Source organism: Puma concolor, chromosome A3 (assembly GCF_028749965.1).
Source record: "Puma concolor isolate L17-30 chromosome A3, mPumCon1.1.hap2, whole genome shotgun sequence".
NCBI classification, from domain to species: domain Eukaryota; kingdom Metazoa; phylum Chordata; class Mammalia; order Carnivora; family Felidae; genus Puma; species Puma concolor.
In genome coordinates, this window is record NC_141669.1 from 18876266 (window position 1) to 18896835 (window position 20570).

The window sequence follows — 20570 nt, forward strand, 5'->3', positions numbered from 1 at the left end:
AAGAGGCATGAAACTTAGTTCTTCTGCTAGTGTCTTAGAACATTCTAGAACTCTGGTGAATGCAGCAGACAGGAACCCAACTCGGGCTAATTTAAGCCAAAAAGAGCATGTGTTAGCTCTTGTAGCAGAAAGTTTCGGCAACAGCTTCCGCCATAGCTAGACCCAGGAGTTCCTAGAATATCAGAACTCTTGTCAGGCTCTCATCTCTGCTTCCCTCTCTGGCTGGCTTCATTCTCTGCACTGCAGATTGCTTCCTCCTCACAACCAGGGAAGATGGCCAGGAGCAGCTCCAGCTTACAGCACCCATACTGTTCATGATTCTGAGGGAAGAGAGACCTTTGTTTTATGAGTTCTTCTATCAGACCTAAGGGATTTGGGTCTGTCTGAGCCAAGAAACTTGAATGAGTAATTATGGCCAGGGGGATAGAGCACACTGATTTGCTTGGCCAGGTCACGTGCTCACCCCAGGGGTGGGTTGGAATGCCCAAACCATATCTAATGGGCCACACATACATGGGAAGAAGCAATTCCATTGTCGGAGCAGGGAATGGGTATCAGCACAAAGTTCACTGTTGAATTCAGCCCACACCTTTCTTTCTCATCTTCTTCATTCGACAGTAATCTTCCTGATGCCTGGCAAAGTATCTGAACGGATGCTTAACAAATAGTTGATGCCCTAATGGGCAGAGAAATGAATCAAAGAGTGGGCGGATGGATGGGTGGGTGAGTGGAGGGGTGAATGGATGGACAGAAGGAAGGGTACCCCTGGGCCTAGCTAACACCACGGGGGCGCTGTGGGGAAGGCGAGGATAGAAGACCAGGTCTCAGAACTCAAGGAGCTCCCGTGCACGCTGGCCAGAAGCACCACTTACTGTCTGATGGTGTAAGATCCCCCTGAGGATCAGTCCAGCCCTGCCAGACAGTGGGCCCCTTGAGCGAGCCCTCGGATGGACTCCTCCCTGCAGACGCTGGCACGGTGCTGCATGCTGGCCAGAGCTGCCTGGTGGGCTGGAAGTCTGGCAGCAGCTCTGTGCATCTTTTGTTTTCTCAGGACAGTAAGACGAGCTGACCAGCATGCAGGGCAATTCCAGGTGTCTGAGGCAGCTACTCTCCCTGGATTCCTGGTCTCAGACACAGTATGCTCACCATTCTTACTCCAGCCCCTCACAATTGAAAACGTGGTGTTTTTTTTTTTTTTAAGTCCAAGCCAAAAACCCACACAATTAGTGCTCCCAGTGGATGGCAACAGGGCCGGTGCCTTCTTGTGCGAGAGGATGTGTGGGTTTTGGTCCACAGTCCAGCTCCTGGGAACCAGTAGGTGTGACTCCCATCCAGGAGCTCTTGTTTCTGGCCGTGGCCGCGGCGGCACGGCTGCTGGAACTGTCTAGTAAACTGAAGAATTAATCCTGGGAAGTAATTGGCACCCCAGGGAGTGGTTAGAGCACAGGCAGAGTGCTGTCGTCCCCAGTGTGGGTGGCACGCCGGTGGCCTTGGGAAGCAGTGTTAATGAGACTAAAGGGCTCACCCAGGCAACCGGGGCGGTGTGGTGCTCTGTTTTGCTCTGTTTTAATTTTCCATCCCTTTAATCTGGTGTTTAAAATAGCCTCTCGGAATTTGGCAATCATACTTCTTCCCTGGCAAGTTCGTGCTTTCCCATCCTTTCTTCCATCGAATCTTCTGTGCACATGTTCATTAAGGAGCAGAAATTCACGAGGCGTCTAGAGGACTTATTCCAGCCTCAACAGAGCTGCCTGTCTGGAAGCCGCACGCCCAGGATGCTCCCGCAGCAGAGAGAACCCATCTGAACGGGGATTAGCCGCCGGCCGGATCCAGGTCTGTCGGGGGTGGGGGAGGCACTCTCCCCCCTGCCCATCTCTTGTTCTGTTTCCAGATGGCACGTGCACTCAGGGGCGGCCCAAGCTCAGGGTCTGACTATTTGGGGATTTGCTGAGTCTCCTGCTTTCTGGAGCTGACCTTTTCTGCAAACCACGTGCCATCCACAGGGCTTGTCGGGCATTTGAAGAAGACAATCCCTGGAGAGCCAGCAGCCGGCCTCTGCCCTTCCTGCATTCACTCTCTACGATGGAGGCAGAGGGGGACCATCCCGCAGGGACGGTCTCCTGCCTGGGTCCGCAGGGATTCAGCCTCTGTGTAACTCAGCCCCCCTGGGAGCTGAAGCTGCAAGATGGGCTCAGAACAGCTGCCATTCACCTGAGACACCCAAGGCGGGGAAATCAGGTCTCGCCAGCACACAACTCAGGCTTTGCTGGATTTGGGCCCTTGGTGACCTCAGGAAAGTGACCTTCACCTCTCTGAACCTCTGCTTCTCCATCTGTGAAAGACTGTGTTAGTCAATGCAGGCTAACTGTTAATCATGCAACCCCAGAATGTAGTGGCTTAATCCAATAGAAGGTTGTTTCTTTCCCAAGTCACCGGTTAAAGGGAGTCAATGGGTCTGCTCTGTGACCCCAACGGGAACCAACACTCCTTCCTTGGTACCTGGACCTCATCATCTCCCGCCGGGAACAGAGAAAGAGAAGGCAGAGAAGGAAGCCCTGCTGTAACCATGTAGACCTGGAGGGACCCGTGTGTTTGCACACACTGGCAAAAACTAGCCACGCGGCCCCAGCTAGAATGGAGGGGGCGACTGGGCAGTGTTATCCCGCTGTGGTCCCCAAGGAAGAGGGGGATACAGACATGGGGAGCACCAGTGGCCTCTGCCAGAGAGACAACAATGAAATGTCCCTCCCGAGTCTGCCCATGAGCGCTAAATGTCAAAGGCAGATGTTCTTTAAGCACCGTGCCTGGCCCTGGAGACACGTAGTGTTAGTTTTCTTCTCTTTCCTCTACTGGTTATTCCCTTGAGGTTTATGCAAATAGCAGACCAAGGCAAGAAATTAAATATATGTCCCTCACCTCCGAAGCTACTTATTTCCTTGTTTCCTCGCAGTGTAACATTTCATCAGCCCTTCCAGATGGGGAAAGAGCAGACAGATTAAAAGTCAGATAGTGCCTAGGAGTCTGCTTCATCAGTTTCGGGGACGGCTGGAGCTTCAAAGCTATTTGGTATTTCCACTGCCGAAAGGCCTCCTCGGGAGCAGTTGTGTTTTAATAAATGGCTGCCTGAGTAATTTTCCTCGAAGGAATTGCATCGTAGATGTGTCTGCTCCTGGGGGAGTGCTGGCTGTTCCCTCTGAGTGCTCCCGGTGCTGGTGCATTATGAACAGGATGCTTGGGGCTGTTAGGAGCCCGTCACGTGTACCCACCCGCGCTCATGAGGTTCCCCCTACACCCACCTGGTAGACTTACAGGGCTCTGTGGGGGGCGATGGACAGGGAGAGGGGTTGGGAGCCTGGCTTTGTGAGGGAGGTGTGTGTGAGGGAGGCGTTTTGTCCAGCCAGCCTAAACTGCCCCCTTCCCCATGGCCACAGGCAATAGGAACCACTTCAAGACACAGGGCAGATTCGTTCCCTTAACATGCCTTGAGTAACTTTGTCCCCATTAGGTGTGGGCAGCTTGGTGGGTAGAGCAGTGTAAGAGGGGGGACAGCAATAGTCCTCAACCCAGGGTATCTCTGTATGTGAGGAAGAGGACAGCACAGGGCCACACTGACATGGGGTTATGGCATTCATGCATTCATTCATTCATTCATTCTTTCATTATTTACTGAGCACCTACATGAGGCCAAGCACTGTCGGTGCCAGTGGACAGAACTGGTGGTCCAAGAGTGTGGCAACTAAGAGCCACACTGCCTGGGTTTGGGTCCCAGTTCTACCACTCCCTAGCTGGATGACTTCGGGCAAGTTGTTTGACCCTCCTGTGCCTCAGTATCCTTATCTGAAAAGTGGAGAGTGAGCCATCATAATAGCTGAGTGTTATATGGATTGAATGAATCGATACTTATAAAGCACTACCTTTACAGAACTTCCATTTCAGTGTGAAAGAGACAAGGGAAATCTAAGTAAACTGTGTAGTCTAATAGAGGGAATAAGAGCTATCAAAAAATAAATCAAGGGAAGAGCTTGTCATTTTAAAATAAGATGACCAGAGAAAGTCACTGAGAAGGTGACATTTAAGAAGAGAGCTGAAGGAAATGAGAGCATTAGCCATGTGGAGAACTGGGGAAGGGTGGGGCAGGCAGAGGGAGCAGCATGTGCAAAGGTCCTGAGGTGGAAGGGGCCTAGGCTGCTGGACAAGGTGCAAGGAAGCCGGTGTGCTGGGGGCTGAGTTGTTGAAGGAGAGACAGAGTAAGAGAGGCAAGTGGTGGCCTCGTGGACCTTGTAAGGATTTGGCTTTTTCTCAAGGTGACATGGGAGCCATTTGCAGGCATTTGATTGAAGAGTGAGATGGTCTGACCTGCATTTTATCAGAGTCACTCTGGCTGTTGCATGGAGAATACACTAAATGAGGGCAAGGAAGTTTGGAGACTCCAACAGAAACCCAGGTGAGAGATCCTGGAAGCTTATGCCAGGGTGGCCAGGATGGAAATGGAGAGACATGGCTACTGGAGTCAAGAGGTCAAGGTGGCTGGACCTATGAAAAGCATCGTGAGTTTGAGGTGAAGGCCCACAGGGCCAGGGCCGTCAGGGAGTCCAGGCCTGGAGGGGAAGTGGGAGGAGCACTGGCCTTAAAAACAGATCTAAAAGGTCAGGTGTGGGGAGTGATGCGGGCACCACCTCATGCCCACACAAGCAGAGGGGGTATTGGCATCTCTGTCTCTGGCTTCATGATGAGCTCACCAGGCACTTCCCATAGGTGGGAAGCCCTGGAGGCCACGGGGTGGGCATGCCCTACATGCTGCACCTGTGCCCAGTCATTTCCTGGGTGGCCAGGGAAGGGGTGCCAGGCCAGTTCGCTTCTCTGGCATGAGGAATACTGAGCTCCTTTCATTCTGGCCCCGGAAGTCCACCCCGATGGTGCCAGGCTGGCTTCTGACACCAGAGTTCCCCAGCCCCAGGCAGGAACTCCCTTCCTACCCGCCCACCCCCACCCCCACACACATCCAAGCCCAGGCCTCTGTAGCATCTTTTGTTGACCCCCAGACACTGGGGTGTCAGCCCTGCTCTGGTTGCCTGCTGTGGGCTTGTCCCTTGTAAATGGACTGCTTGTACCCGCAGCCTGGGCTGAGCTGAGCTGAGAACAGATGGGCATCTCGCCCCCCTCTCCTGGGGCTGCTGCAGCTGAGATCTGGCCTGCACACAGCTGTCCGGCACCCATTCAGGGGCCCTGACTCCGTCATCCCCAATTGTCCTCAGCCTGCCCACTCCCATGTCCTCAGTAGACCCTGGGGCTGAGCCCTGTGCAGCCAGCGTCTACACAAATGTGACTGTGGGCCAAGGATATGAGTGATGGATGTAAGTAGGGTTTCCATCCAGACAACCAGTGGGAAGGAGCCAGTGCCGTGTTTTCAGAGTTTAGTGGGTGATCAGGCACATGAACTCCGCACAGCAAGGGCTAGAAGGCAGTGTGGCCAAAGGATGAGGTAGCAGAGTAACCTGGCATCATCTGGAAGGCTTCCTGGAGGAGGCGAGAACTGAGCTGGAGAAAGATTGAATCGTCTGTAGCAGGATGTTAAACTGTTCCTGTTGTCTTGAAGACTCAGACAAGGCTCAAGGCTGAGCATGAAAGGTGCCTAGTATCCCCCACATTAAAAACAGGAACTGGATAGCCCCAGTCCCCCTCCATTCCTCCCCCGCCCATAAGTCTTGAGATGACTACAGGAGAATGCCCCTGAGCAGAGTTATAGTAGGAGTGCTGAGGCTTTTCTCTTCCTCCTGGGGAGGTGCCCCCTCCACACCCCCCAATCAATTCAAGACAATCCTCCTGGTGCTGCGCTGAGCCTGGAGCCCTGGGGAGGGTATACCCTGTGTTCCCTTGAGCTGGGGACGCTGACACTATGCCTGACTCTGCAGGATCAGAGTTGACCTTGACCATGGGAGGCCAAGGTAATGTCATGGTCACACTTCCAGAATAGCTGCCAGGGTGCAAGTCACTGGCGCTCTGCAAGAAGCATCCTCACGTGGCCCGGAAGCCACCACGGTGCCCACAGGCAGAAGAGCCAGTATCGGGTTGCAGACACATGGATGCCACTCTTCAGGGTGGTGGTGCTCCAGCCGCACCTTGCCCTTGTCCTCTCAGCCTCCCTCATGGCCACTCTGGGGAAGCCAGAAGCCAGTTCCTGAGTGGGAAGGAGGAGGCAGGGCCTGGAGAGCATCACACATCCCTGCCCTGCTACCTACCAGCTTCTGAGTTCCAGCCATAAAGAGCGGGGAGCCGTGAATCCAAAATCCCAGGTTTCAGGGAACGCTCGGACTTGGCCGTGGAGAGAAGCAAGGATGGGATTGTTCTCAGAGTTGACTTTGCCAGTGACTCGCTGTGTGGCCACATAGGTCACTTAAACCTGTAAGCTACTTAAACCTCCCCCTGCTTCGCTTTGGTAGAAGTACCATCACCACAGACGTCTTGTGAGGATTAGAAGAGCTGGTATGTGGATGGCCCTGTGCGGTGCCAGACACACGGTAAATGCTCAGAATGTGACAGTTCTTGGTTGTAGCAGTCCTAGCAGCGGCAGTAATAATAACAGAAGTAATACCCCAAAGTGCCCCCCAACACACACACACACACACACACACACACACACACACACACACACACAGAAAGCTGTTTGGGTCCAACAGGGTACGTTTGAAGGGAAGGAGTGGGAGAGAAAGAAATCTGTTTGCTGCTGATATCCCACTGAGTTCAGCCTGTTCAATAAACCCTCTATGCAACTTTCATTTCATGGGATCTATAATGAGAAGAGAGCCTCGCTGAGTGCCGGCAGAGGCCTGGGTCGGCTCTCCCCGCTGTCTGCATGCTCCAGGAGGGCTTCCAGGAAGCGGTGGCACAGAGCGGAGATGCTCTGTAGGAGAAGAACACGGTGTGAAGATGCTTGTGCCTGGTCACGTCCTTCTTGCTCACAGCCCCGCCCTCGGGACAGTTCAGCTCAGTAAATGTCAGAGGGGCCCCTGCAATATTCCCAGTCTGGAGCAGACCCTGGGACAGTGAGAGAGGAAGAGGCAGGCTCTGCCTTCAGAATGTGGTTGAAAGGGCGCTGCAGGGTCAAGAGGAGGAGAACTCAGCCCGCCGGGCACTCTGTCTTCCCCTACAGCCTATCAGGACCTACCAGGTCCTTCCGGGGACCTGATAGGGCTGCACCTCCCCTACCCACTTAACGTTAGACGTGGACGTGTGGCCTGCTTTGGCCAGTGACATGAGAGCAGAAAGGATGCCTTTTCGCTTTGCCACAGTGCCCAGCAGAGCCCGGTGTAAGCATGGGTCCTGGGGAAGGATGGCCTGGCACAGGGCCCCAGCTGACCAGCTGTAAATGTGCAGCAGGAGCAAAAATCACACATAGTTTAAGCCCCAGAGATCTGGGGCCATCATCGTAGCATAACCCACCTCTCCAGACTGACATAACCATAATTGTTTCTCAAGCGGCCCAACCAGAAAAGTGGCCGTGAGAGAATGTCTTCTGAACCGTGGGCCTCCTCTTTTGTTGGAGCCCCCTTGCCCTGGGAATGGCAGGTCTGCATTCTAGTTCCATCTCTGCCCTAATGCCCTGTGCCTCAGCTCCTGCTAGGGTCCGAGAGAGTGGCTGATCCCAGAGCTGCTGTGAGAGCCTAGCACGGTGGGGATGGGGCGGCCTTCAGGGACCTGGGAGTTAGGGGACAGCCAGCGGGCATGCTGTATTCACCAGCTTCCCAGCTTTGGGCCCTGGGGCTCACAGGGAAGGGCAAAAGCAGAGTCAGGTGTAGGGCAAACCCACGACAGTCCCGGGGGAGATGCCAGAGGGGCACATGGTAGTCCTTGCCACTGGTGTGCATGGGGCCAGCGGTCCCAAGCTGCCCAGTAGGGGTGGAAGCGACGGCCTGGAAGCCAAGTATCCCTGCTTGGTTAATCTAAAAATAAACAGAAAGGCAACAAAAATCTATGTTTCAATTACTGCACACAAGCTGTTCAAACAGCCAGTTCTGCACTGGAGATGTGAACTTGTCAACAGAGGCTGCCTCGTTTGCATGCTTGGGTGGTGATAAAACACACAACCTCGCAACAGGCTGCCCTCTGGTCTGGGTGTTTTGTGTGTTGTGTTTTTTTTTAATTAAATTAAATTAGAAACACGGACATAGAATAAAGACAGGAAAAATCTGAAGCAAGTACATCTAGACCGGGTAGCAGCTCCCAAAACAAAGGCCGAAGGGGCTCTGAGACAGAGAGGTCAGCAGGACAAGCCTGGCCCTTGGTAGAGAGGTCAGGAGGAGAGTGGCCAAGACGAGGGCTCAGTGGTCAGCACCAGGGGACAAAACCTTCTCCCAGGCGGCCCCAAACACTCCTCCCCTCCCCTGCTAATCCCGGGGGGAATCCCCAGTGAGCAGTGTGGGCCTTTGTGGCGTCCCTCTCTGTTGAAAGGTGCTCCACAGCCCTCATCTGGGGTGAGCTCAGCAGGCCAGACGCATGGCGGGCAAAGCCGGCATTTCCTTCCTTGGCCTCACCACATGTATTTCCTCACCCACATGCCCACCCTCACAGTGTCCCAGCTCAAGTACAGTCTGTTCTCTGTAATGAACGGAGCCCCAGGAAGCTGAGCTACCCCAGGCTCCAGGGCCGCCCTGATCTACCCTGCCTGCGGCAGCCTAGACAAGCCACTCCCTCCCCTGAGCGCTGGCGGGTTCACGCTTTCCTATTTCCTGATGGTGTGCTCACCTCCTGAGCAGCTCACTCTCCCTGATGGCAGGAGCCGGCCCGTCCTCACCCACTTGCACAGACCCAGACATGGGGGTGGGGAGAGGTGGTCAGTAAATTTGATGCAGTTTGACAAGAAAAGGACAGAACGCGTCTTCACCCAAGTTGCTTGCCTAGGGGGTTGCTTGGGAGGCAAAAGGAGGCGCGCAGTCCTGACTCGTGGGAGCAGAGGTGGTCGGGACTTGGTGGTCCCCCAGGGAGGCATTCCGGATAAGCAGAAGCCCTCCGGGTCCCAGCACAGGTGGAGAGGAAGAAGCAGTGTGCTTGCCGGAGAAGGTTCCACAAATCCCGCCTGCTGACGAGGCTGTCGGTTCCACACTGGCTCTGGGCAGGGATTTTAACGTCCCCAGACCTCGGAGCAATTCCGCAGCCATCAGATGCTACTTACTCGGGGAAATAAAAGCGTGGTGGAGTCTCTCCCAAGGAAGATAATATCCTGTCACAGTCAGTATGATCTGCCGGCCATGTGACGGCCGTTCCCTAATGTTTCCAAATAGACTTTTGAATAGACTCTTGTCTAGAAGAAAGCAAATTGCAAGAGCATTTTTGGCAGCCAAATAGAGAGAACGCATCAGTCTCTCTTCTTTGCAACTCTTGCTGCCGGGTCTGGCTCCAGGCACCGAGTGGGATTTATTCATCAGCTCGGGTCACTGATGAACACCATTTGCCGCGAAGAGAGATCTCGTTGAATTAGTCAATTCTGCAAGATTCGGAATAATCAGGCGTGCCTGCGAGACGGCAGAAGGCCCGCTTGGAGAAGGGAGGTGACTGGGAAGTCCAGCTCCCAGTGGCGGAGTCGTGTGTCTGCAGGGCCGTGGGAAAGCAGGCTCCAGATTTTAGTGATTCCACCCTCCACAGAGCCCCCAAGAACAAGGAGTCAGAGGAACAAAGATGGCTCCTGGTAATGATGACTCTGGCTAATCTCCCTCTAAACGATCAAACCATACCCACCCGCCATAGCAGCCTCATCGATCCTGATGTTTACGAGCCCCTAATTTACACACACCTCCCTTCTTCCCTCGGTTTATGCTGATATTATGTTGCCAACTGTCATTTCCAATATCTTTTTTATTTTTCATTATCACCATTATAATGATTTACACCAGTAGCAATAGCACAAATGCCTAGTCAATTAGTCCCATGAGAAAAGTCTCTGAATCATGTGCGCCTCTTCGAAAAAAAATCACTACATCAAAACCCACAGCCAGATTTCTCAAAGCAAAGGTGCACATGGGAAGGGAGGGAAATGAGAGGCTTGTTCTTTTAATATTGTTCAGCTAAAACGGGCATTGGATCCCACCTTCCCAAGGCAGGGAGATTGCTTTTTACGTGAGAAATTGTGCCCAGAAAAGGAATCGGTGGCATTTTTCCTGAAACCTATCATCAGAAAAGCATTTTGAAACATTTGTCTTTTTAGGTCATGTATTAAGCCCTGTAATTATGGAATATGGCTTTTCCCCAAAATACCTCTGCCCCCCAGCGCCTTCCGAGGACCGTGGTGCAGTAGTGAGCACTGCCGAGTTCAGGAGGCCTGGGTCCTAGGGCCGACTACGGGCCTGTTAAGAGGCAGATCAGGGATGCCTGGATGGTTGGCTCAGTTGGTTTAGCATCTGACTTCGGCTCTGGTCATGATCTCACGGTTCATGGGTTCGAGCCCCGCATCTGGCTCTGTGCTGACAGCTCAGAGCCTGGAGCCTGCTTCGGATTCTGTGTCTTCCTCTCTCTCCTCTCTCTCTCTCAAAAATAAATACACGTTAAAAAAAATAATAATTATAATAAAGAGGCAGATCTTAGGCCGGCAAGTCTCAAGCTGTCACCTGCAGCTGAGCACCCCCTCCCCAGGGGGGATACTGTCGAAAAGGCAGATTCCTACTCAGTAGTGCTGGGGTGGGGCCTGCAATTCTGTACCCCAGCAAGCACCTGGACAACGCTGCAGACCCACAGATCACGTCTGGGTTATGGGGCGTAAGCCACTATCCCAGCCCTCGTCTTCTCTTCTTTCTCCTCACTCATGAAATGCAGGCTCGGTGCATCCCTGCCACCGGGATGTTGTGAGAAGCGAATGATGTGGTGGCTTTTGAAGCATCTAGTGAAGGGTGAGAGCAGTGACACTGTAAGGCCATATAGTTGTTGCTGTGACCACTGCTGGACCTTTCGTGGAAGGGCCCCTCCCTGCCCTCCCCTGAGGCCAGTCCACCCCCGGGTCTCAGGTCTGCAGAGTTGTGTCCCCCTCAAAGCTCTGGATGGGCCAAGGCCTGGGAAATACAGGCAGGTGTAGCTGGCTGTGGCAAAAGCACGTGCCCAGTCTTCCATTAAAGATAAAGATGACACCCTAAAGCCCTCTGTTATGGAGATTGATGCCACCTGGGGAGAGGAAGCAGAGGTCAGAGGTCACTGCTTTGGCTTCTAATCTGAGCTGTCACATCCCTGACTCCTTCTCTCCACAACCCGGAGCGCCTGGTAAAGGCTGCTTGTGGGTCCAGACCTTGCAGCTCAAACAGGTCTTGGTGGAACCTGCCAGCTTAGGCTAAGCCAGAAGGCTGGGACGAGCCACTCCAGCCTGGAACCTGGGCTGGACAGTCTCCACACTTGCCCTACTGAGTGAATGACTGATGGTGGTGGCAGGAGGAGGGGGGTTCACGTGAAGACCCTCATGGCTGGGCAAGGCAAGACAGGAGGGAAAGGCCCCTTCAGAGCAGAAGGGGAAGAGTGACAGTAATGATTTCCCTGCCCACTGCGGCTTTGGTATTTTAAGAGAAAAAACAAACGATAAAACCGTACCTCAGGTCACTCTTCCTACAGAGGACCAGGGAGAGGCTGCTGTGAGCCTGTGAATGCTCCAGGCTTTCCTTAGCTTCTGAGCTGGTCCAGAAGACTTGGAACGGGGCTTGGACTCAGGTTGTCACCTCTGTGTGCACCCACTAGCTGCACATTTCATATCCACCTGGAGGTGCTGAACACCTGCACACCCCCGAGGAATACCTCCCCCTTAGGGGCAGGGCCAGGACCAGGGTGAGGTGAATGAGGTAAATGTGAGGAGGCCTCACTTCTGGGGCTGAACAAGTGCAAGATGGACCCTGACAGAGCCTTCCTTGCATTTTTCACCCCAGGCACCTCTTCCCTCCACCCTCAGCACCTTTGTCTCCTGCGGTGTGTTCTGAACTAGAAAGAACTTGCCATGTTGGTCCAGGAGCCCAGCCTGTGCCCGGCCAGCCACATGGAGGATATAGAGGTGGCGGGGGTGGGGTGTGGCGAGGGGGTCCTGCCTTTAGGGAGCATGGCCTTGCAGGAGCAGCACTCACATGGGGGGCAGAACATGCCAGTCCCTCACTGGGTCACAGGCCTGCCTCTGTGAGCTCCTAGAAGAGAGGGCTGCTCAGAGAACGCCTGCAGCCTCAGCCAGAAGCAAGTCTTCTGAGTTAGTGAGGGCTCAGCAGGGATGGGGGTCAGTGGGAGTTGAAGCAACCCCAGGAAGCAGGGAAGCATTTCCGAGGGGCACCCCAGCTCCTGCTAGCCTCTGTGCCAAGTCATGGCCAAACTGGCTTCTCTAGAAGCACCTGGAGTATTCCTTTGTGTTGCATTTGCCAAGATAGTGTTTCAGCTGCTATTTATTATTTTGCTTCAGAAGAAAGGCTAAAAGATGCAGAGAGGGAAAAGAAAATAAGAAAGATGGGCATGGCCTGTTCCAACCGACTTGGCAGCACGTCTCCCCCAAATGAGGCAATCATACATTTTCCAATCGGGCTGGACAGGCCGTGGCTCATTCCTCAGCTCCCTGTCTGGAGGCAGTGCGGGCTCCCCTACCTTCTGTGGATTAATCACGCCTTCAGGGCCCGCACAGCCGGCGCCCGCTGCTGCACGTGCCTTCCTGACATGAACCAGGGGAGGGTCATTAGCCACCTGTGATCCTGGCTACAGCATGTGCACACGGGCATGTCAATGTCTCCAGAGCACATCGGGGGTGTCCCTGATATAGAGGGCCACCATCCTGATGCGTGTTCAGGGGTGCACAGTGTGCTTGTCCACATGGCCAGCACCGTGGGCTCCTGGACAGTGGCCCCTGTGCCCCAGCCCGGCGTGGATAATGCTAACAATGATGGCACACGCAACTCTTAATTATTTACTCATGAATAATTCATGTTGAGGTGATCTGTGGGGCATGGCTACTGATCTGGGGCCCAGCAAGTATCCGGGAGACCAAAATACAGACGCAGCCTAGGCACTGGGGCTGAGCCTGGGTGTCGGCTGAGTCTCCTCCTCCAGGCCATCCTCAGGCCCCAAATGGCCCAGGCCTTCCATAAGCTTGGGCCTGAGCCCGTCGTGGTACCCTGAGCTGCAGGGAGAAGGCTATCTAACCAGGCAGGCCTTGGGGTTCCTGATACAAGATCCCCCAGGTCACAGGTATTCAGCTGAGGATGACCTTTCTCACCAAGTCTGTTCTCTCCCAGGGGTCCTGGGTGACAGAGCACCCTACCAGTTCCCAACCACCTAGCACGGGGGTCTCAGGGAGTCCATGGCCATGCGTTTCAGAGAGCAGACCACACACAACTTCATAGTTGACAGTCTCCTTTGTCTTCATCCTGGAAAACTGCCTCCTGTTGGCCTTTTTTCACCCCGTAGCTTTAGGGTCTGATCATGGCCCAGTGATCAGGCTCTTTGCCTGGTGCAGAGGGCTCGCGGGGTTCAGGTTGGATTCTCTCTTGATGCTGGGGGCAGTACAGTTGTCCACCCCCACTTTCCAGAGGAACAACCTGAGGCATCCTTGAGTTCCCAGAGCTAGTTAGGGGTAGTGCTGGGGTTCAGACTCAGCTCTCTTGACCCCCTACTTGGCTTTCTTTCCACTGCCTGGGGACACAGGTCTGAGTCCTGGAGTGGTCACTGAGGGCTCTGGGCTTGCAGAGCAGACAGGACAGTCTCCAGAACTCAGAACAGGGCAGGGAGTATAGGCCCCCTTGCAGAGACACTCTGAAACCCAACAACTCAATGACCTGGAACAACTCAGGTTTCAGGATCTGAAACCTGACCAGGTGGCCAGCGAGGTGCCCGAACACCTGGGGCCTGGTCAGATCTCAGGATCTGACTGGAGCATAAGCAGAAGAGGGTTCAGCTCCATGGGGTTTCCAGAGCCTGAACTGAGCCTTAAACCAGGCACTTACTGGGGTGGAGCCCCTATCTCCTGGCAGGGAAGGATGCCTACGCTAGGTTCCATAGCCCCGGACCATTTCTTATGGGACTCCAAAGTACTGACGAAAAAGGCTTTCATTTCACATTACCTTTCCTATCATCATAGAGGCAACCTAAGCACGTCACAGAAAATGTAAAAACAAAATAAACAACACCTAAAGCTTTGGATCCAATTCTTAGACAGTTTCCTCCAAGCAGATGACTCCTCCTTTTCAGAGGCTGCGCAACACTGAGAAAAGGGCAGTTGCGGGTCAGCGTAGAGGCTGGGCACATTTCAGATCTGAGAGTCGGGAGCACAGGAAGGGGTCCGGGGACAGGCAGCAGGCAAAGTTTCCGGATCAGAGCTAGAAGTGCACCTGACACTCAGAGGCATGGCCGCTGCTCAGACTCCCCTCCGTCCCTCAGTAAAGGGCCCCGTGCCAGCCTCTACCAGCTCGCCAGCAGCCTGCCAGGAAAAGGTGCTCACCTTGACAGGGAAGCACTTGTGTGTGTTTTGTCTGTAATCGCTTGACCGGTCTCGTCTGAGACGCCCTGTCCGCGTGGGGCCCCCTCCCGCCCCAGCGAGCCCTTCCCCCTGCCTCCCCCACCACCACCCAGGGTGCACGTGTGGGCACACCGAACCTTTTTGACACGCTGGCTCTGTGCCCAGCAGGAATGACTAAAGTTGCCACCTCTGGAGCTGGCACTCTGCCGTCTCACCCAGGGTAAACTGTGCAACACATTTCTTTCATTCCGTTTGCAAGGGGAAATTAAATTGAGGAATGAAGTCTAACCCAAACCTGGCATGCAAAGACTTGACCTTTGTTTTGAATACACTTAATGAGGCTGAAACCAGACTGCGTGGCCTCCAGCTGCCTGAGTCTCCATTCGGAGCCTGGAAAAGATGGGCAGCGGGAGGAGGTGGGGGGAGGGGCGGGTGCTGGGACCACGAGTACAATGGAGCCACAGTGTCCTACAGCAGGTAGTCCCCGAGGCAGCGAGCTGACTGGATCTACTGACCTCGGAGGTGTCCTTGGGCTTAAGGAGGCTCCACTGACCCGCTCCCAACCATGCTCTGCCCACCTGTGGGCCCTTCCCCCTCTCCATCCTCACCAGCTGGAAGGAGATGATTTCCTTGACATTAGGTGAGGTTGTATTGTTTTGTGGGAATGTAAGGGCTGTCTTAGTGGATCCGTCAGGCAAGGCTAGGCTTCGGTAACAAAATAACCTCGCCATCTCAGCACCTTAACACAGTGAAGATGTGTGTCCCAATCTTTCCAAGTCCGAGGCTAGTGGGGCAATAGCTTCCACCAATAGCTGCATCTCCGAGGTTGCCAGAGCAGGTGAAGGGAACTGAGGTTAATATAAGATGCTCTTAGAGGACAGGGTCTGGAAATGTTCTCCATCACCTCCCCTCTCATTCTATCTGCCTGAATTCAGACGTGGGATTCCCAACTTAACTGCAAGGGAGGCATGGGGAGGTCTTCCTGGGTGGTCGGAGAGAGGACACGGTGTGGTGAGCTTTGCAGCAGCATCTCTGCCACACTTATGATCCAACCTAGGGAAATCGTGGCCCTGAGGTGCTGATAATTAGGAAGAGCCTTGCAGGTGAATGTTAGGAAACAAGAGTCTAAGCTGTGGGGCCTGGCTAACCCTGGACATGCAGAGGTTCTGTTCTCCTTCTGAGCCATCCTCAGGGGCTTCAGGTCTGACTTACCCGGGAGATAGGACATTTCCTTACCCTGATACCTGCATGGAATTTCCGGTCAGAAGACTCAAGTTTTTTGTGTCTGAGCTTCTCACCTTCACACAAATGCATTCATCTCTTCTGGAAATATTAAGCGATTAAGAAAAAATAAGCATTTGTTTGTTCATTTAGCAAATGTGTACTGAATACCCTTCTATGCCAGACATTGTGTTAGGTGCAAGGATTACAAAGACAATAAACCTGGGACTGTTCTCAAGGTAGCAAATATACCACAGCCGTTGATGCTGGGAATGGGGTGGGCACCAGGTACCCGGGGTGGGGCTAGAAGAGGACTTCTTGCCTGATCTGGAGGAGGTGGGTCAAGGCAGCCTCCTAGAAGAATCAGAGCCTGAACTGAGTCCCAACAGACATATGGGGCTTGGCCATGGGAAGAGTGGGAATCCATCCCTGGCAAAGGAGCAACATTGACTTGGACCCCAAGCAGAGAGAGAGCTGATGCCTTCAGAAACCAGAAAGGTGTTTGGAATGGCGGGGCATTGCCTCTGGGGTGGGAAGGGTGAATGGTGACGCTGGAATCCTCAGGTGTCTCCTGGGCCATGCTGAGAGGTCTGGACGTTATTCTGAAGGATAAGATTTAAAGCAGCAGAGTAAAGTATGGTGATCAGATTTGTGCCTTAAAAAAACCACATGGGCAGTTGGGTGGAGAATGGGTAAGAAGGGCAAGACCAGAACAGGGACACTGGTGGAGATAATCTTTGTGAGTCGGGTGGTGGATGTGCAGAGGGAGAGGGGGCAGATTTGAGAAGCAGCGGGGGTCATAGAATCAAAGACCTCACTGTTGAACATGTGGATGGACATGGGGAAATGGGGGTGGCTTTCCCTGGGAGAGGGAATCCCTGAGAATGAGTGGGCAGAAGAACAATGAGTTAATTCTGGGACCTACGGTGTTGAGGTACCTGTGGGGCAACCATGTACTGGTATACTTCAGACTCTAGAATAGTAGTTATGGCACTTAGGATGGACAGGGAGCTGGAAATGTAGCCTTGAGGGTCATCAGGAAAGAGATGACAGTTGACGAGATTGTCCAGGGAGAGTGTGTAGGGTGGGACAAGATGTGGGGGAAATGGGGACCCCCAAGAATGAGCCGAGAAACAGGAGCTTGCCAAGCAGACTACTAAGGAATAGCAGAGACGTAAGAGGAAAACAAGGAGAGAGCATGATGATGCCTTGGAAGCCACAGAGAAGAGGTTTCTAGAAGGAGGGAGAGAGAGATCAGCCGTGCCAAATGTGAGAGGGGTCGAGAGAGACAAGGTGTGAGTGTCCCGTGGGATTGAACACTCAGGTCACTCATGACCTCAGTGAGAACAACTCCCAAGGACTGGCCAGAGCAAAAGCCACATCAGAACAGGTCACAGTGTGGGCAGGAGGGAGAAAAGTGATGAGAGCTATTTAAACAACTCTCTTAAGAGTAGTCTGTGAGGGGGTGGTCAAAGGGGGATTCATTTTTATGAATCATTTTTTATTATGTAATAATGGATAGGTGAAACAGTAATGTGGTGGCAGCAGGTAAGCCATGAGCATAACAATAAAATAAACAATGAGCCCCATGTCCGTTTTAAGAGGTCACGGTCAGCTCTGCTTCGGTGTGCCCCTTGTGTCTGGCAGAGGGCATGGTGCCCAGGGAGGGCACAGTGGCTGCCAGGGGCCCCCAACCCCCCAAGCAGAACAAAGGTAGCAGGCCACAAGGGTTGGGCTGGGGCTCTGGCTCTGTGGCACTAGAAGCTGGCAACTAGACCTGCTGTGCAAAGACCACAGTAGAGTCAGGTACAAATTTCTAAAATAGGGTAGCCAGTCCATCCACTAGCCAGTCACTCCAGAGCCCCCCACCATGACCCAGCTGGATTTGCAGGATAGGAAAATGAGCCGGGAGCTCTCCCTGACCCCCAGGAGCTCACACCCCAGACAAGAAGTGGTTGCAGAGCAGGCCAAATCACACCTGAGCAGTGACCGGAGCTGAGGATGTGATGCGCAAGGCAGACACCCGCCCTCCCCAGGCCGCCACCTGTGCCCTGACTCTGCCGTCACCTCTCCCCTCTGCCTCAGCCTTGCTGCCACCTCTCCAGCCGAGTCAGCCTCCCCCGTATCTTTCCATCCTTGGTGACTGAGGGTGACAGCGGGTCTGGGCCGGTCAAGGAACCAGGCAACTCACTGTAATTCTGAGCAAAACCCAGTTCTCACACCACAGGGGGCCCTGCAAGCATCCCCGGGTGTCTAGGTCTCCATGACAACACTGAGGGCCTGCCGTTCAGATAGCCACGAGAGTCGCCGGGGGGGGGGGGGGGGGGGGGATGTCTGCTTCACAGGGAGCACTGGGGTCTCTAGTGCCAGCAACTAAATCATAGGGTTATAAAGAACTCTGAACACCCAGGGGCTTCACCCCTTTCTAGACTAGAGCCCTACATGGAGCCACAGTCCGAAGGCCAGAGATCCTGGCCACCTTCTCCCTTCCTCTGACCTCAAGGGAGTCACTTATTCTCAACCAGCTCCCTGATTCATACACTGGGGATGAGCCATGCCCGGCTGGCTCACGGGCTCCAGGGAGGATAATATGAGGTTTATGGAAAGGGCCTTGTCCACTATGAAGTGAGCCTACAGGTGTGGCCGCTCTCCCGTCATAGGGTTGGGGGAAGCGTGGCCTGCCTGAGGAGTCCATGGGACCTTGTTTTCATGGTGGGGATGGTGGGATAAAATCCCAACCATAATTCAGATGAGCACACGCACGTTGCTCTGGGGGAGTATGACACTGCAGAACAAAAAGCATTTCTCTAAATTTTGTGTTAATGCTTATTTATTTTTGAGAGAGAGAGAAAGAGAGTGAGCAAGAGCAGGGTAGAGAGAGAGGGAGACACAGAATCTGAAGCAGGCTCCAGGCTCCGAGCTGTCAGCGCAGAACCTGACACGGGGCTCAAACCCACGAACCACGAGATCATGACCTGAGCCGACATCGGACGCTCAACCATCTGAGCCACCCGGGTGCCCCTGAATCAAAAAGCATTACTCTAAACTGACACTGGGTTCAAATCTTGTCTACTACACTTTTGCCACGTGATCCTGGACAAATCCTTTGTTCCCCCCTCTGTGACGTGGGGCTAGCGATCCATGCATTGTGGGCTTGCTGTGAATAGGAAATGAGCTGTCGTTGGAAAACCCTTTTTTTGCGCACAGAGCAGGCGCTTCCTCGATGCTGACGGCGTCCCGGCCGGGCTGCTGTGTGACTAAACCACCCTCCTCTCCGCTCTGTGCCAGCAGGTCCGGCCTCTGTTCCCCTGTGAGGAGCAGCCACGGCCCAGCAAGATGTCCCGGCACCACAGCCGCTTCGAACGAGATTACCGCGTGGGCTGGGACCGCCGAGAGTGGAGCGCCAACGGTACGCATGGGACCACCAGCATCTGCAGCGCCACCGCGGGGGCCGGTGGCGGCTCAGCCAGTAGCCTCAGCGCCCGGCCCGGCCTCTTGCCGCTGCCCGTGGTGCCGTCCCGGCTGCCCACGCCCGCCACCGCCCCGGCTCCCTGCACTACCGGCAGCGGTGAGGCCATCACCAGCCTCGTGGCCAGCTCTGCCTCCGCCGTCACCACCAAGGTAAGCCCGGCGTCCCCTCCGAGCAGGAGCCGAGCAGAGGGTCGTGGCTTCCCCTGAAGGTCTGTGCACCAGTCACCACCTTCTCCAGGGCATTGGCGTCCCTGGGGCTGGGCCGGCCGACGGTTCAAGTGAAAGCTCGCATGATTTTGTTTGCCGTAAAGTCTCTCTCTGTGACTAACTTGTAAGACAAGCAGGTGCTGAGGCCATTTGTTGTCTTATGCCATGTTGACAAAGTGCTTTTTAATTTGTGTAGGGACAGCGAACTCCAAGTTGGCAATAAAGATTCCCTAAATAGGTGACTTTAGACCATGCAAGTCCCCCCGCTCCGGGGGCACCAGTGACTTAGGTTTGCAAGAAGGTAGTCACCAGCAGTAAGGCATAAACAGTCATAAATCTACTACTTGGTAACTACTCTGCTGAGAATTCTCCTGTCCACCGTGCCTTCCAAGCCTCAGATAACCCTGTGGATCGCTACTTTTGTCCCCACCTGATGGTTGGGGATACTGAGATACACCAAGTCTGTGAGAGCTGGTCCGAGGCTGGACCTTCGTTGGGGCCCAGGCCTTGGGCCCCAGCAGTCAGCTTCAGGGGCATCATCTCCAGGCCATTCCCTCTCTTCTGGAGGTGGCTCCAGCCTTGGGAATGACCGCAGAAACCAGGCTGCATTACTGACTGAGACACTGAAATGAAAATGTCACCAAGTCTCATGCCTGGCTTCAGGCTGAGCTGGTCCCCCTCACGCTGCTCAGAGCCCCTCAGGTGCCAGGACCTTCCAGGGACCAGGACCCGCACCGGTGGCAGGAAGCCTGTTTATGGCCATCCTGCTTCCTCGGAGGATCAGGGGCTCTGCAGGCCGCCTTTGCCTCAGCCAGCCATTCACAGCCGCCTCCCAGGAGCCAGCGTGTGCGTGCGTGCGTGCGTGCGTGCATGTGTGTGTGTGTGTGTGTGTGTGTGTGTGTGTGCGTGTGTGTGTGTGTGTGTCTAGTGTTTTCTTCCCTGCTTTCATAAAAGTTGCGGGAGAAGTTAAAGGCGGGGGAGGCCCGGCGCAGCCATTGTGAGGTGGCCGTGGCGTTGGAAAGCTGCACTCCAGGTGTGCTGTGCCTTTGTCTCTGTGATTTTCAAAACTCCCTTTCAGCCCTGCTTCCCATTAATAACTGAGCGCTGCCGGCCCAGAGCCCAGCGGAGGCCCGAGACAATGGAGCTATTGGAGGCCAGCTCGGAGCACACTGACATCTTGCTGCAGTGCCTTATTGACTTTATTTTCCTGTTATGAAAACAC

At 54.2% G+C, this 20570-nt stretch overlaps 1 protein-coding gene across 3 annotated transcripts in view; it reads left to right on the plus strand.

Annotated features, from left to right (window-relative positions):
• The window catches only part of KLHL29 (kelch like family member 29), a 312994-nt gene that overhangs the window by 147842 nt on the left and 144582 nt on the right, over positions 1-20570 (plus strand). For 2 of the 3 annotated variants that reach the window (XM_086700103.1, XM_086700101.1), the window contains one exon: positions 18959-19291. In XM_086700103.1, the coding sequence (XP_086556229.1) occupies positions 18959-19291 (333 nt within the window). The remainder of the gene's footprint in view (positions 1-18958; positions 19292-20570) is intronic. The other variant, XM_086700102.1, reaches the window with a different exon arrangement.